This window comes from Anopheles gambiae, chromosome X (assembly GCF_943734735.2).
Source record: "Anopheles gambiae chromosome X, idAnoGambNW_F1_1, whole genome shotgun sequence".
Classification (NCBI taxonomy): domain Eukaryota; kingdom Metazoa; phylum Arthropoda; class Insecta; order Diptera; family Culicidae; genus Anopheles; species Anopheles gambiae.
This window is the reverse complement of record NC_064600.1, coordinates 15,966,003-15,979,409: the sequence shown is the minus strand read 5'-3', so window position 1 is coordinate 15,979,409 and position 13,407 is coordinate 15,966,003. Positions and strand designations below refer to the sequence as shown.

Genomic DNA, 13,407 nt, shown 5'->3' with positions numbered 1-13,407 from the left:
TGGAGTAAAACCCGTTTTTCCTATAAGGAACTATGTTGGTCATGTGTATGACTTGGAGAGCTCCTCTGAGAGTTTTCGAATGCCACCCCTTACTCGTTATTTTCATTACAACTATTAGAGTAAAATACTTTCGTCCTTCTCAAACCTGTGCTGGGGTAAAAGGTAAACTTATCATCATCTTCATCAAAACTGTTTCAGAGACTGGTACCGCTCATGTTTTGTTTTTAATCATTTGCAAATGTAGCCGGAGGTGGTGTTAACAACGGAAAACATTCTCAGATCTGATCTGTATCCAGCAGAGTTGAAACATTTCCAAAGGATCGCTAAAATCAATGAATCATTAAAAGTATCATTCAAATTATTCAAATGGAATCTTGTTTTTTTTTTTTTTTTTTTTGTACACTCCACTACATCACGTTGGACCGATACGGTGCTTTTTGTAGCTGACTGTTAGTAGCGTCTTTTTTTTCATTGCCTCCAATCTCACAGTTGGGTTGTTTAAAATACTGCAAAAAACCATTTCAGCACTACGGCCTTAAGGTTTAAAACGGATAAGCCCTCTAGAAGCACCGAGGGAGCGAGTGTGCCCCAACTTGAGGTCGCAAGAGGGCGTCGAGGCGTCTGCCATTATGGCCGGGATAATGGATCAGCAAACGAAGTGATTGGTGAAAGACCAATCAGTAGTAACGAACACTCCTGCAACAAACTAAAACCAGCAAGCGCTTATAGCGCAATATAAGTAAGTTAATAAGCGCTTCGGGAAGCTTCGTAAATGACCAGCTCGAACTCTATAGCTGACTTGAGGCTGTTTAACAAAAAATCGCTCTGATTTCGTACTTTGTAGCTAATTAAGAGATAAGACGGTCCATTGTGGAACTACGGGACTTTTTAACAAGCACTCTCTGGAACCTTGCGGCTGGTTAGCCTGATTTTAATGGTTTACGATGGAACTTGATGGCTTGTTAAGAAGTTGTACCAAACATGGTGGAACTTTATAGCGTTTTGATGCATGACATCGGTACGAGGTGGCTCTTGTCAAAATGTCAAAGACTAACGGCATCAATAATGCCGTAGCTGATGCAAAAGCTAGATTAGTTCATTGAAAAAGAAATATTGAGTCAAGTGATTGTGATTGCACAGTTGTGATATTAAGGATTTAAAAATAAATACATGCAAATAAACAAAAAAAATCGTATTGTTTATATCATTGATAATGAAAATTGGCTGTTTAAGCAATTTTGGCTATTTGGGTACAAACGTAGCAATCAGACAAAGAAATATAGAGAGAGGGATTTCTCCCTACATCAATCATCATCTCCCTAGTACATCAAACTAAACATGAAATTTATTTCACACACACCAATACGTCAATGAATAGCAGCAATAAAAATGTTATTCCTGAAACCATTAATTTACAACCCAGTTCAAATTAGTAACGGCCAATTTAAATGGCAAACCCTGTTCTTTCAACCCAAATGTAGCGCGACCACACGAACAGTAAAGTTGTGCAGGCTGCTTCGTGGAATAAGTTTGACAGTACACCAATACCATCGCATAGGCATGCGCGTGTGTACTGCCGTCTGTGTATTGGCAGCGCGGTGTGATTATTCAATCGGGCATGTTTGACAGACGAGGAAAACACACGCGCACGGGTACCCGGTAGAAAGGCTCAACAACCCGACTTTTCGGCAACAACACTCGGCCGATTTTGTGCATTGCATAGAGCTTAACTTGTTGTGTTCGTGGTGATAGCGGCATTTTATCCCAATTTGCCCTGCTCGCCACACTGTTGCTAGCGAATGTGAGTGTGCTCCCCAGCCCCCATCGCCAGTCCAGCGGAGTCCAGCCGGTTGTTTTGATCCGCACGACACACCTTTCCGGGCAGAATGTTTTCCTCCAGCACCGTGTCCACCCTGTTACGGCAGTATGCCATTTCCTGGTAGGTGTTACCGGGCTTGGAGCGAGAAAAGTTTTAATTCAGTTTTGGGGTTTCGTTTTCTTTTTTGTTTTCTAGGAGCATCATACCGGTGCGCTCGAAAAACTATCTCAATCGTCCCCGACTACGCAATCCGGTTTGGTTCGTGAAGAAGACGCGCACAGTACGTTGTTGCTCAGAGGAATCGAAGGGTTTTTATTTGTGCACTAAACTTACGTTTCTTTTTCCCTTGCTGTAGCTACATAATGAACAGTTCACCGAGGACAATACCGCGTTCCTGAACGAGGTCAAGCGGGAAACGATCCTGTCGGCGGCGCAGCGCAGCCAGTCGAATCTGCTGAAGCTAGCGCACGGTGAACAGAATGGTCAGCTGGCCCAGTGGGCCCCGGGTCTGAAGCGAACGGGTGTCATTGCAAAAAAGATCGGCCAGTACCCGTTGTGGACGAAGGATGGCCAAAAGATACGCACCACGCTGCTGCAGGTCTGTTAGCGCCCGTGTGTTCGTCTACTAAATATCCCTTCAAACTAAATATCGATGTGTCTTTCTCGTCCTTCCTCGCCGTAGATCGTCGACAACGAGGTGGTAAAGTATATCCCGCCGGAAGAGTATCGGCCGGCGCAGGAACCGCGCCAAAGCCGCAACTGGCGCAAGCCGTATGGCTGCCTGTTGGTCGGCGCGGAGCACGGCGATCCGTCCCTGTTCACCAAGGAGTACGCCGGCCTGTTCCACGAGTCGGGCGTCCTGCCCAAGAAGCATCTGTGCCGGTTCATCGTGTCACCGGAGGCGCAGCTGCCGTCCGGTACCGCGCTGACCGTGAGCCACTTCCGCGTCGGCGACTTCGTGGACGTGCGCGGGCTCACGGTGGACCGCGGCTTCCAGGGGGTGGTGAAACGGCACGGGTTTAAAGGTATGCCGAAGTCGCACGGCGTGACCAAGACGCACCGCCGGCCGGGCAACATCGGTGCGGGCGGCAATAAGGCGCGCGTGTGGCCCGGTACCCGGCTGCCCGGCCACATGGGCAATCGGTGGCGCGTGCTGCGCGGCCTGCGCATCCTGCGCATTAACCCGCAGTACAACGTGATGTGGGTGATGGGCAGCAACATTGCGGGCAACACGAACGGGATCGTGTACATCTACGACACGATACTGCCACTGCGGCGCCACGGCGCGAAGGGTGTGCCGGCCGGTCCGCCACCGTTCCCGACCGCACTTGAGCCGCTGCCGGCGGACAGCGGCGACATCTGGCTGGAGGATCTGCACGATTTCCGCAAGCTCTCGATCACGTACAGCGCGGGTAGTGAGTGACGGGCAGGTACGATGGTTTATGTACGTGGGTAGATTAATTATGGAATAAAGAATAACTGTAAAACCAACACCGAAATGCCTCCAAACGGAAACGGAATGCTGTTCTGTGGATGGTTCTGTTTTCCTCTGACGTTAGACGTTGGTCCTGTCTTATTGGCTGGCTGCTTTTCCTGCTCGTATTTGCTTCGATTGGGGATACTTACTTATGCATATTTAGCTTGTATATTGGGATGCATACTTTAGCTTGTATCCTTTTTACCCTTTTTTGAAATATTGATTATAAAATACGATACATTACATCCATTATATCCATAAATGATGATAAGTCCCACCTCTTAGCCCAACAATGTTTAAAGATGGACAGGAGTAGCTATGTACCTTTATGGTAGGTTTAAACAAATAACTCGTACATTATTTGTGATGATTACGGATAACACTCAGAAAAACTCACTGGTTATTAATACAGTAGGTGACCGCTAACTGAGAGTTTAAATTTGTGAGAAAAATGCACATTTGCTATGAATTTCCCTTTGTAAGATTCCAGATGCTTCCTTTATGTGATTTTTAACTGAGAATCACTCCAGTTAACGAACTTCCACTTAAAAAAAACTCCAGTAAAACACATCCAGTTAGCGGTCACCTACTGTATATCGAAAACGATCAACATATTTCCATTAAGGAAAAACGGGCCCAACTCCAATGAATACGATGGCATTCCCTAGCATTATTTACGTAGTTTACCAGTTCTTGGAACCAATGGATCTAATGGGCATTACACCGCCTATTTGGACAGTCGTTTTTCGCGTTTGTGGCAAAACAGGAATAGATAGATAAAAACAAAGAATGTATGAATTGTGCGAAATGCTATTTCACATCTTTGTATTTTTTTCCAAAAATTTTTGATTACTTAATAACATTACTTATTACAAAAAGAGACGAATTTAAGGTCGTACCACAGCTATAAAGACATTTAAAAAACTAGTAAATTTGGCCAGATTACAGGGCTATTCATATAAATTTCAAATATCCCCTTCAATGTAAAAAGTACGCCGAAAACAATGGTCTCGTAATCCAATTAAAATGAGTTATTTATGACTAACCCATTAAAAGACCTACACTAAAACCAAATCTGTACTGGTCCTAACACCATGTGTTCTGGTTCGAGAATTGCACATGACCTAATGCAGCTATGTCAAACTCCTTTGACCCCGCGGGCCTAAATGCCACTGAAAATAGTAGCACGGGCGGCGGCCTAGTTTTTACATTAATATAATGTGATATGATATGATGATACGATACAAAATACGCTCTTTTCATTTTGAGACGATAGTTACATTACAAAAGTTTAAGCTTTGATGTAAACAAAAAGTTAAAAAAAAATAGCAGTATCAAATTATTTTGAATTGATCATGGGTCTCTGATATTTTCAACATGTGCATCATAGTTTAATGGCAACTAACAAGATTCAGTACGCAAAAAATAATGTGCAAAAACAGACAATGGCTAACGCATTAGTGCCAATACAGAGTAGTAAATTTTGTAAAGTAAAGTTGAGTTTGTTTGTCATTTTGAATATCAATATTTTACTTTTATAAATTTTTATTATTTCACCCATACCGGTCCTGGAACTACTCATAAGTCCATATCAGTCCTGGAACTGAAAGCAAACCCATAAAGGTCCTGGAACTGATGCTGAATCCATACCGGTCCTGGAACCGGTCAGGAACCCATACTGATTCAGAAAAATCTCCCGATTTCATTAATTTCCAAAAAATGTAGCTGGAACTGTTCAGGATTCGGAACGATACTTGGACCTGGTTAGGGTTTGTATCCGATACTATTCCAGTCCCAGTCGACAAACCATATCCTACTTTTATCTATTTCTTGCAGGTTTGCTGCAAATTGCCCGCACATGTCCGAAGCAGGAGAAACCAATGTACCTGAGAAAAATTATAATTTTTTTTATCTGATTCTAGCCTCAGTGGTTACGGAATTTAGATATTTTCTAAAACATTTTACTCTATTTTATACCTTTAAAACATTTTTTCCAAGGAAAAAAAAACTCTTAAGCGACATTCTGAGTAGGGATTTATTTTATAACTTAATAAAACACGGGTAACATATTTTACAATTTGCACAAAATAGGCTTCAGATGTGAGTTAGTATGCATTTTCATATCCCGATAAAAGGTCTCGCATGGTCTCGTTTGCAAACATTTGTGCTAACTTACTGCGCTCGTTTTCTCATCCGGCTCTTCTTGCTAGAAGCCGCAATACGTAAGGTTTAACCATCTTTAAATAACTTTCTGTTTTTTTTTTTCTTTTCAACTGTACACGAGTGTCATTTATAAGCTTTCCTGCTACCGACAAACTTCACCTAGCACCCGAAACGGTGAGCATTCAACAACTTTCCACCATCGGTCGAGCTTCCCCGTTCGTTTCACTCTCTCCAGGAGCATCTGTCTTGCTGCTCTCCGTCAGCTCCACCACAGCGGCGGCCGGTCCATTTTTGGCCGGCAGCATCGCACCATTCCGTATCAGCTCGTCGCGCGACTCGACCCCGCGCTTCAGCAGGCACACGAGTGCGGCCGCCTGCTCCGCGTATCGCTTATTCTTCTCCCAGAACGAACTGGTGTAGCGCTGGCCATCGAACCGGATGGTCGCCCGGAACAGTTTGTCCTTCTGCTGCACCTCGTACTGGGCCCGCGGCAGCCCGTTCCGTACCGCGTGCAGGTAGAGTTTGGATTTTGGCAGCGAATTGTCTGGGAGAGAAAAAAGAATGTGCTTGTTACACTGTGTGGATGGAGTGAGGAGGACAGAAAAAAAACGCCAATCCATACCGTCAATAAAATTGGACCGTATAAAGCAAACGTTTTCCTCGTTCAGCGGCTCCGGATCGGAGTCCGGCGATTCCTCAAGGCACTGCTTTTTGCTAGCGGTCGGCTCGTTGCCTTCCGCTACCGGACCACCGTCCCCAGACTGCGTGCGTGGCCGACAGGCGCGTCGACCCTTGATGCCAGCGAAATGGTATCGGAGCTGCGTTTCCCGACAGTACTCGCCCATTTCCCAGATATCGCTAAAAGGAGACAGAGAAAGAGAGAACAAAACACAAATATTTCAATTAAAATGTTAAATAAGGTGTAAAATGGCATCTACAAAACCGCACCATATCTGCTGCATCGTTTGGCTGTCCAGGAGACGGCGCCCGATCGGGCTCTCCTGCAGGCTGCGCAGCATCATCTGCACGCAGTACTTGGTGTTCGAGGGCGAGTTGTCGTACCGGACGGACAGCTCCAGATAGCGCCGAATCACGTCGTCCAGTGGCAGCGGACCGTCCGCCCGGAACACGGAACAGTTCCATTCGGCGGCTCGGGCCACCATCACGCTCGTTGTGGAGCAGCGCTGCGCAAACCGCAGTATATCGTGCCGGCGGGTGATGCTTTGTGAGCCACCGTTCGCAATGACCGGAATGTGCAATGCGTTTGCTACCCGGGCAATGGCGCCTGAACGTGAGGAAAAAAAAAAGAAAATTTGTTAATACAAATTATTTTCAACCGCAATGATAACCCTCGAAACTGGCAGCTTTTACCTTCATTAACTGGATCGCGCGGTCGCTCCGTCTTGGTGCGCCCGTGCACCCCGATCGCCCGTATGCCGGTGGACTGCAGCTCCTTCGCCAGCGCGACCGTTTCGTCCAGATCGGGCATGACCCGAATCTTGCACGTCACCGGTATCCGCACGCCCTGCACCAGCCCCTCGAGGATGGCCTTGGCACGGGGCAGATCGTACAGCAGGGCCACCCCCATACCGCCCTTGATGGAAAAGTCTTTCGGGCAGCCCATGTTCACGTCAATGGCGGCCACATCGTTTTGCATCTGCGGGCGGAGGAAGCAAATTCAAGTAAGCAAGAAAACATGTCCAAACGCACCGCACCCTCGATCCTACCATCTGCCCAACGGCAACAGCCCGCTCGGCCGATGCCGTCCCAATCTGCAGCACCACCTTCCCCCGCTCGTCCGGGCAGGTACGAAACACGACCGTACCGTCCGTGGTGTCGATGTAGTCGATCGTACCGAGCACCTCTGTGGGGCGAAAAATCCGATCCGCATTAGTGATGGGAAGGGAAGCGGGAGAAGCCACCGGCGCCCGGTTCCGGCTTACCGTTCGTGTGGCGTTCCGCTCGCAGCAGCTTCCAGTCGATGATTTCCTCCGTGTACACCAGGTCGGCACCGTACTCGAGGGCCAGCAGCCGCATCGGCAGCGTGCCGACGCGCACCATCGGGGCCAGCACGAGCTTGTTCCTGTAGTCGATGTCCGATTTCATCCTGCTGGCCGGGTTGCTGGTCGCATTCGTAGCGGGCTGATAAACACAACGTGGCGCGAGGGGTCGAACGGGAGTTTTCGTCCACCCACGGGAGGTTCACTCGCTGTAGCACCAAACTTAATGTATTGGGGTATTTTTCTATTAATTTTCAATAGACTTCGCAACTGTTTATATGATGTTCCGGTCGCGTGGTGAGTGAACCACCAAATCAAGTAGACCAGGGCCCAGCGGAGAACTGTCAAACCCGTTCGAGAAATTGCGAAGCGTAGCAAAACAACCAACCGATGTTGCCCGTACAGTAGTGATGGGTCATACGACTCCACTAACGGATCAACCCGGAGTCGGGTGCAGCTAGGCCAGAATCGATTCCGATCGGTGAGTGCAACGAGTTCAATAGGTTCATACGATTTCAATGGGTTCAGTAGGTTCAGTAGGTTATTATGAGTTTTGTAGTCTTACCCACTAGGCAGACTATTTTCACTATTTTCTCCGCCTTTTGCTACCCCTCATTCGCGATTTTGAACGGTCGTGCGACAAACACGCACTCCTCTTGTCTTTCCAAACCCGCGCGCTCCTACCAATATAGTGTTCGTCAAAATTTTGCGCTGTTCATCGGACACACACTCGCACTCCACCAACCTTCCATACCCAAACACTCCCTCCACCAATTCTCGTTACAAGTGCAATTCCAACACTCACCCTCCACCAAGCCTCAACAGCCTACCTCAAGTCAAAACGCCCCTGCCATCTGACTGTTTAAAATTTATCGCACCGATTTATGCCATCCTTCTGAGAAAAGGACACTACCCAAGCGCCACCGATTAAGCTTAAAAGACTGGAAAATCGAATATCCATAGAAAAAAAAAGAAAGCTTCTTAGCTTTATTGGTTTGCTCAATAGATGGCGTATTACAATTCATCATTATATTGCTGTCCTTTTCTAGCAACGTGTTTCGACAAGTTTCATCTTATCATGACCTATGTAGCTGTAGAGTTGCGTACAAGTTCAGCAAGAGAGAGAGGATCGCATGAGTGGATGAGCGCTGAGCGCACTGGCTCAAAGAGAGAATTGTGAGGGAGAGGAATTGATGAGAGCGTATATAAGCAGGTGCTCAAAGCAAAGAAGAGGCTTTTTGGAATAAACAGTTGGACAGACAACTATTGAAAGCACCGAACTAACGGACAGGATTCCCAAATAGCCAAAATTGCTTAAGCAGCTCATTTTGGCACGCTAAAGATCGCTGCTCTAATTCGCCTTTTGCAGTAGATAAACAGCATCAAAGTTCTATGTGGGTCTTTCAAACAGCGCCTAAGCAGCTTCCTTATGCTACGGTGCCAGGGATTATTTTTCTTTGTGTTTTATTTTCAAGCAAGGCGTCATCAATGAAATAAACAACACGATTTGTGTTTTGTTATGTGCATGTTTATTTTAAAACTCCAAAAGCTCTTTAATTTCACATAATTTTACATAGTTTACTAAAAAATCACAATCACTTCACTCAATATTCCTTCTTCAATTAACTTATCTTACTTGTACAGCAGCAATGAGATTATTGCCGGCGTCCGTCTTTGACACTTTGACAAGAGCCACCTTGAACCGATGTCATGCATTAAAAAGCTATAAAGTTCCACCAAGTTCGGTACCCTTTCTTAACAAGCCTTCAAGTTCCATCATGAACCCTACGCATAGTGCTAATCAGCCGCAAAGTTCCAAAGAGTACCATGTGCCTGTTAAAAAGCTCCATAGTTCCGCAAAGTACCGTCTATCTCTTAATCAGCCACAAAGTACGACATCGGAACGATTTTTCGTTAAACAGCCCTAAATCAGCTATAAAGTACGAGCTGGCTATTTGGGTTCTACAGTAGCCTTCTAACTTTCTGAGCAAAAAATCTATATGAATGGTCGTGTGGTCAGATACGTGGGTATCAACACCAACGATCATTACTCAAATCTCACTTGCCTCAGTGCTGGTGGTTTCCATTGGAGTTTAGTATTTAAACAATCGTATCGCCGTTCTAGTTCTAGCGATGCATAACTTCAATACGAAACCATACAACAGTACAGAGGAAATGAGAAAGCTCTCCTCCAAACGATGAAGCTCAACTGGTTGGGGTATCCCACCAACAAATGGCACCAACAGCTTTTTACTATTTTTTGAATGCATGAGTCATTTGCCGTCTGCTAAACGAAATCTTTTTAAATTCCGTTTAGGTTGAGAGCTTCCCAAATAGCCAGCTCGTACTTTATAGCTGATTTAGGGCTGTTTAACGAAAAATCGTTCCAATGTCGTACTTTGTGGCTGATTAAGAGATAGACGGTACTTTGCGGAACTATGGAGCTTTTTAACAGGCACATGGTACTCTTTGGAACTTTGCGGCTGATTAATACTATGTGTAGGGTTCATGATGGAACTTTAAGGCTTGTTAAGAACGTGTACCGAACTTGGTGAAACTTCATAGCTTTTTAATGCATGACATCGGTACAAGGTGGGTCTTGTCAAAGTGTCAAAGACTGACGCCGTCAATCATCTCATTGCTGCTGTACAAGTTAGATGAGTTCTTTGAAGAAGGGATTTTGAAGGAAGTGATTGGGATTGTTCATTAAATTGTGATACGTTTCGTGTAATTTATGAATATTAAGGGTTTAAAAATATACACATGTACACAAACAAAACAAATCCTGTTGTTTATTTCATCGATGACACTTGCTTGAAAATAAAACACAAAGAAAAATAATCCCCACCACCGTAGCTTAAGGAAGCTGCTTAGGCGCTATTTAGAAGGACCGCCTGGAACTTTGATGCTGTTTATCTACTGCAAAAGGCGAATTAGAGCAGCGATCTTTAGCGTGCCAAAATGAGCTGCTTAAGCAATTCTGGCTATTTGGGCTTGAGTCGTTTAGAGCCCGTTTAGTGACCGTTTTGTAGATTTGTGGTACTTGGGTAGTTAAACAACCAAGCCTACCGAACGCGTATGAACCTATTGAACTCGTTGCACCCACGGGTCAGCATCGCATTTGTTTTTGCTGAACCTACTGAACCTACTGAAGCTCCTGGAACAATAATTACGACCCGGGTCGCGTTTAGATGGCTCCGACCCGGTAGGTTCGGGTCGACTCGTCCATCACTACTGCACAGGTAACAGGCATGCTGTTGGGGCTCGTATTGTTGGTATGGTTTTAGTGTATGAAAATTCATACGGCAACATTATTACTTTGAGAGCATCGTGCGGTTTTTTCTTTCAATATTTGTAACACATTGACTGTAGGTCTATTTTACATAAATTTAAAATAATAAAAAAAAACTGTACGAATCAATTCACACCCCCAGCTTCCAACGCTGAGAATTACCTGTTTTATTTGGGAATGAAATAATCCAATCCGACACATACACGCAACGCCGAATAGCTTTTGTGCGCATCGCTCGGTTTGACGTTTGGGAAACCCAATAAACAAATCTATCTACCCACACATACACACACACACACGCACACAGCTTAAAACGTCAAAGGCACGTTTGTTTACATTCATCTTGCCGTGGCGTATAGTGCGTGTTTCGCGTATTGTTACGGGCAGCAGGGTGTCGGGGTGCTTCAACAAGAAACAGGCGCGGACAAACAGACCGTCTCGTCCTTTCGCGGTGTGTTCCGCCCGATTATGAGCGTCCCGGGTGCGGCGGGAAGCTCGGTGTGCCGGTAAAACGTCAACAGCGACCGAGGCACGGCTAGGCATGCCAGGCCCGCCAGGATGTGTTATGTCGTGATCGCAAAGTTCATCCGTCGGCGGCTGGTGCTAGCGATAATCTTTCTTCTTTCCCTGTCCTACTGCATGGTGCACCTGATACGAAAGGTAATGCCTGGCGGCATGCGGCCAGTTGTTCATGTGTGTGTGTGATTGATTTTTTTTTTGCGTTCCCTCTTCCCAGAGCAACAACCTCAGCCTGAACGGGGACTATCTGCAGACGCAGCTGCTGCTGCGCAAAAACATTATCTGGACCAAAGTGCGGCACACCGGGCAGCCGGGTGCACTGGGGGCGGAGGTTCTGCCTGCCGGCACGGCCAACGAAACCGACGACCAGCCAGCCCAGCCGGCCAGCTGCCGAAATTCGATCCAAGGCCGGTCGCTGCTCGTCGATGACCGTGGGTACGTGTGCCCGCGGGCCGACCTGCTCGCGAACGGCTGCTGCAGCGCTGGGAGCGGCGGCACCACGGCGAACGCGGACGCAGGCCGGCTCTTCCCGTGCCGCACCTGTCTGCCGAACCGCTGCTGTGCCGTGTACGAGTACTGTGTGGCGTGCTGCCTGAACCCGGACAAGGTACGCAGGGCCGTGCTTTCTCCCCTCTGTGTCCGCATTCATTGTATCACACCGTATTTCATGTACCGTTTTGCCGTTTTAGCGACCGATCCTGGAGGAGGTGCTGGCCAAAGCGAACGGCCGACAGGTGGCCCTGTACGCGGAGGTGACCGACCAGTTCGAGCTGTGCCTGACCAAGTGTCGCACCAACTCGCAGTCGGTGCAGAACGAGAACAAGTACCGGAATCCGGAACAGAAGCACTGCTACGGTGAGATGAGCGAGGCGGCGTGGGCTTCCGCAAGCGGCAAGGACGCGCAGAAACCGCTCCCGGACGATCCGTGAGGGAACGCAGGACCGTAGGAAGGCAAAAAACAAAAACGAAAGCTAAGCGATAGGTTAAGTGTGAAAAGTCAATTTTATATTACACACTGATACGCACATATGCACACATTCACACACATGCGCTCGCGCTCTACTAGGCGCCATTAGTGTGCTTTTTGTTGTTGTCATCCGTCCACTACTGGCTGGCCGTTTTGTGTATTCCCCTCCTCGCCACTCTTTAGAGAAAAAGGGATGCGGACGTGGAAAACTATGCGCTCATGTGTGTGTGTCTGTGTTAATGTGCGTGTGAATGTATGGCTAAAATAAAGACAACCCCGTGTATTTGTTAGAAGATAAATCCTTAACAGCAAAAACCAAACCGCCTTGATGTACGTTTATTTTAGCGAAAAAAAAAAAACATTGTTATCCTTTGATTACGCATCTCGCCACTGCCCGAGGTGGATGAACGTATTACGTAAACGCCTCCGCCCACCAAAGACCAACGGTGACTGGTGGCGCGCTCCGCTAGAAACTCGCTGCCGAAGGTCCCCGAGAGAAAAATGATGCATCTCCTTTTATACGATCTTTGTGTCAGCGTGTGTGCGATGCGAGGGCTAGTTTATGGGAGCCGACATCAAGCGTAACGTTGGTTTTTTTGTTTTTCTTTTGGTTCCCCATCCCGACGCTTTGCTCCGATTGGATTAAACCCATCTCTTGCTCGCTGTCCTTTTGTCCCAACGCGCACCCATCCACCTAGCCTCGCAGGGACATCACAGTTCGATGATGGTAATTATTATGATTATGTTACCTGTTGCATTTACCGAACCCATCGTTTCACCGTACCGTTGGGCCGTGGGGTTTACCCACACTAGTGATGGGAAAAATGAAGTTTTTGTCGGAATCGATTCCATATAGTAGGTCCGGAATCAGTTTCCGGAATAGATTCCAGAATCGGCTCCGGAATTGGTTCTGGAATCGGTTCCGGAATTGGTTCCGGAATCGACTCCCGGCTGCAGAATCGGAATTCGCTCCGGAATCGGAATCAGTTCCAGAATCAGATTCGGCTCCGGATTCGAGATTGATTCCCGAATCGGAATTGGCTCCAGAATCAGAATTGGCTCCGAGATCGAAATCGGTTACGAAATCAGAGTCAGCTTTGGCATCCTCATAAGAATAGACGTTTGGATCTAATGATGCTACGTATTGATAGCAGCAAAGAATCAAAATTT

The 13,407-nt window shown here is 46.8% G+C and overlaps 3 protein-coding genes across 5 annotated transcripts; 2 read left to right on the top strand and 1 right to left on the bottom strand.

Annotated features, from left to right (window-relative positions):
- Positions 1–1,540: 1,540 nt before the first annotated feature.
- LOC1277370 (large ribosomal subunit protein uL3m) lies at positions 1,541–3,310 on the top strand. Its single transcript, XM_316827.6, has 4 exons — positions 1,541–1,939; positions 2,015–2,099; positions 2,175–2,417; positions 2,502–3,310. The coding sequence occupies exons 1-4, from the start codon at positions 1,887–1,889 to the stop codon at positions 3,240–3,242; spliced, it is 1,122 nt and encodes a 373-aa protein (XP_316827.5). The 5' UTR covers positions 1,541–1,886; the 3' UTR covers positions 3,243–3,310.
- A 2,003-nt stretch (positions 3,311–5,313) lies between these two features.
- LOC1277369 (tRNA-dihydrouridine(20) synthase [NAD(P)+]-like) lies at positions 5,314–7,857 on the bottom strand. 2 transcript variants are annotated; one of them, XM_316826.5, is made up of 6 exons: positions 7,403–7,857; positions 7,187–7,323; positions 6,831–7,116; positions 6,408–6,744; positions 6,082–6,317; positions 5,314–6,003 (listed from the first exon to the last, which is right to left on the bottom strand). In XM_316826.5, exons 1-6 carry the CDS (start codon positions 7,563–7,565, stop codon positions 5,642–5,644), a joined length of 1,521 nt encoding a protein of 506 aa, XP_316826.5. In that variant the 5' UTR covers positions 7,566–7,857; the 3' UTR covers positions 5,314–5,641. The 2 variants fall into 2 exon arrangements, with proteins under 2 accessions (XP_316826.5, XP_061500713.1); XM_061644729.1 differs by having other exon boundaries at positions 5,314–6,317; positions 7,403–7,821.
- A 3,160-nt stretch (positions 7,858–11,017) lies between these two features.
- Positions 11,018–12,557, top strand: LOC1277368 (SREBP regulating gene protein). Of its 2 annotated transcripts, XM_316825.6 has the most exons (3): positions 11,018–11,411; positions 11,488–11,877; positions 11,960–12,557. In XM_316825.6, the coding sequence occupies exons 1-3, from the start codon at positions 11,310–11,312 to the stop codon at positions 12,197–12,199; spliced, it is 732 nt and encodes a 243-aa protein (XP_316825.5). In that variant the 5' UTR covers positions 11,018–11,309; the 3' UTR covers positions 12,200–12,557. The 2 variants fall into 2 exon arrangements, with proteins under 2 accessions (XP_316825.5, XP_061504610.1); XM_061648626.1 differs by having other exon boundaries at positions 11,070–11,411; positions 11,488–12,557.
- Positions 12,558–13,407: the final 850 nt, after the last annotated feature.

Coding starts and splice junctions, on each gene's coding strand:
- LOC1277368 (XM_061648626.1), top strand. CDS start 11,310: ATGTGTTATGTCGTGATCGCAAAGTTCATCCGTCGGCGGCTGGTGCTA. Junction 11,412..11,487: donor TGGTGCACCTGATACGAAAG/GTAATGCCTGGC, acceptor CCCTCTTCCCAG/AGCAACAACCTCAGCCTGAA.
- LOC1277369 (XM_061644729.1), bottom strand. CDS start 7,565: ATGAAATCGGACATCGACTACAGGAACAAGCTCGTGCTGGCCCCGATG. Junction 7,324..7,402: donor AGCGGAACGCCACACGAACG/GTAAGCCGGAAC, acceptor TTCGCCCCACAG/AGGTGCTCGGTACGATCGAC. Junction 6,318..6,407: donor CAAACGATGCAGCAGATATG/GTGCGGTTTTGT, acceptor GTCTCCTTTTAG/CGATATCTGGGAAATGGGCG.
- LOC1277370 (XM_316827.6), top strand. CDS start 1,887: ATGTTTTCCTCCAGCACCGTGTCCACCCTGTTACGGCAGTATGCCATT. Junction 1,940..2,014: donor CGGCAGTATGCCATTTCCTG/GTAGGTGTTACC, acceptor TTTGTTTTCTAG/GAGCATCATACCGGTGCGCT. Junction 2,418..2,501: donor TACGCACCACGCTGCTGCAG/GTCTGTTAGCGC, acceptor TCCTCGCCGTAG/ATCGTCGACAACGAGGTGGT.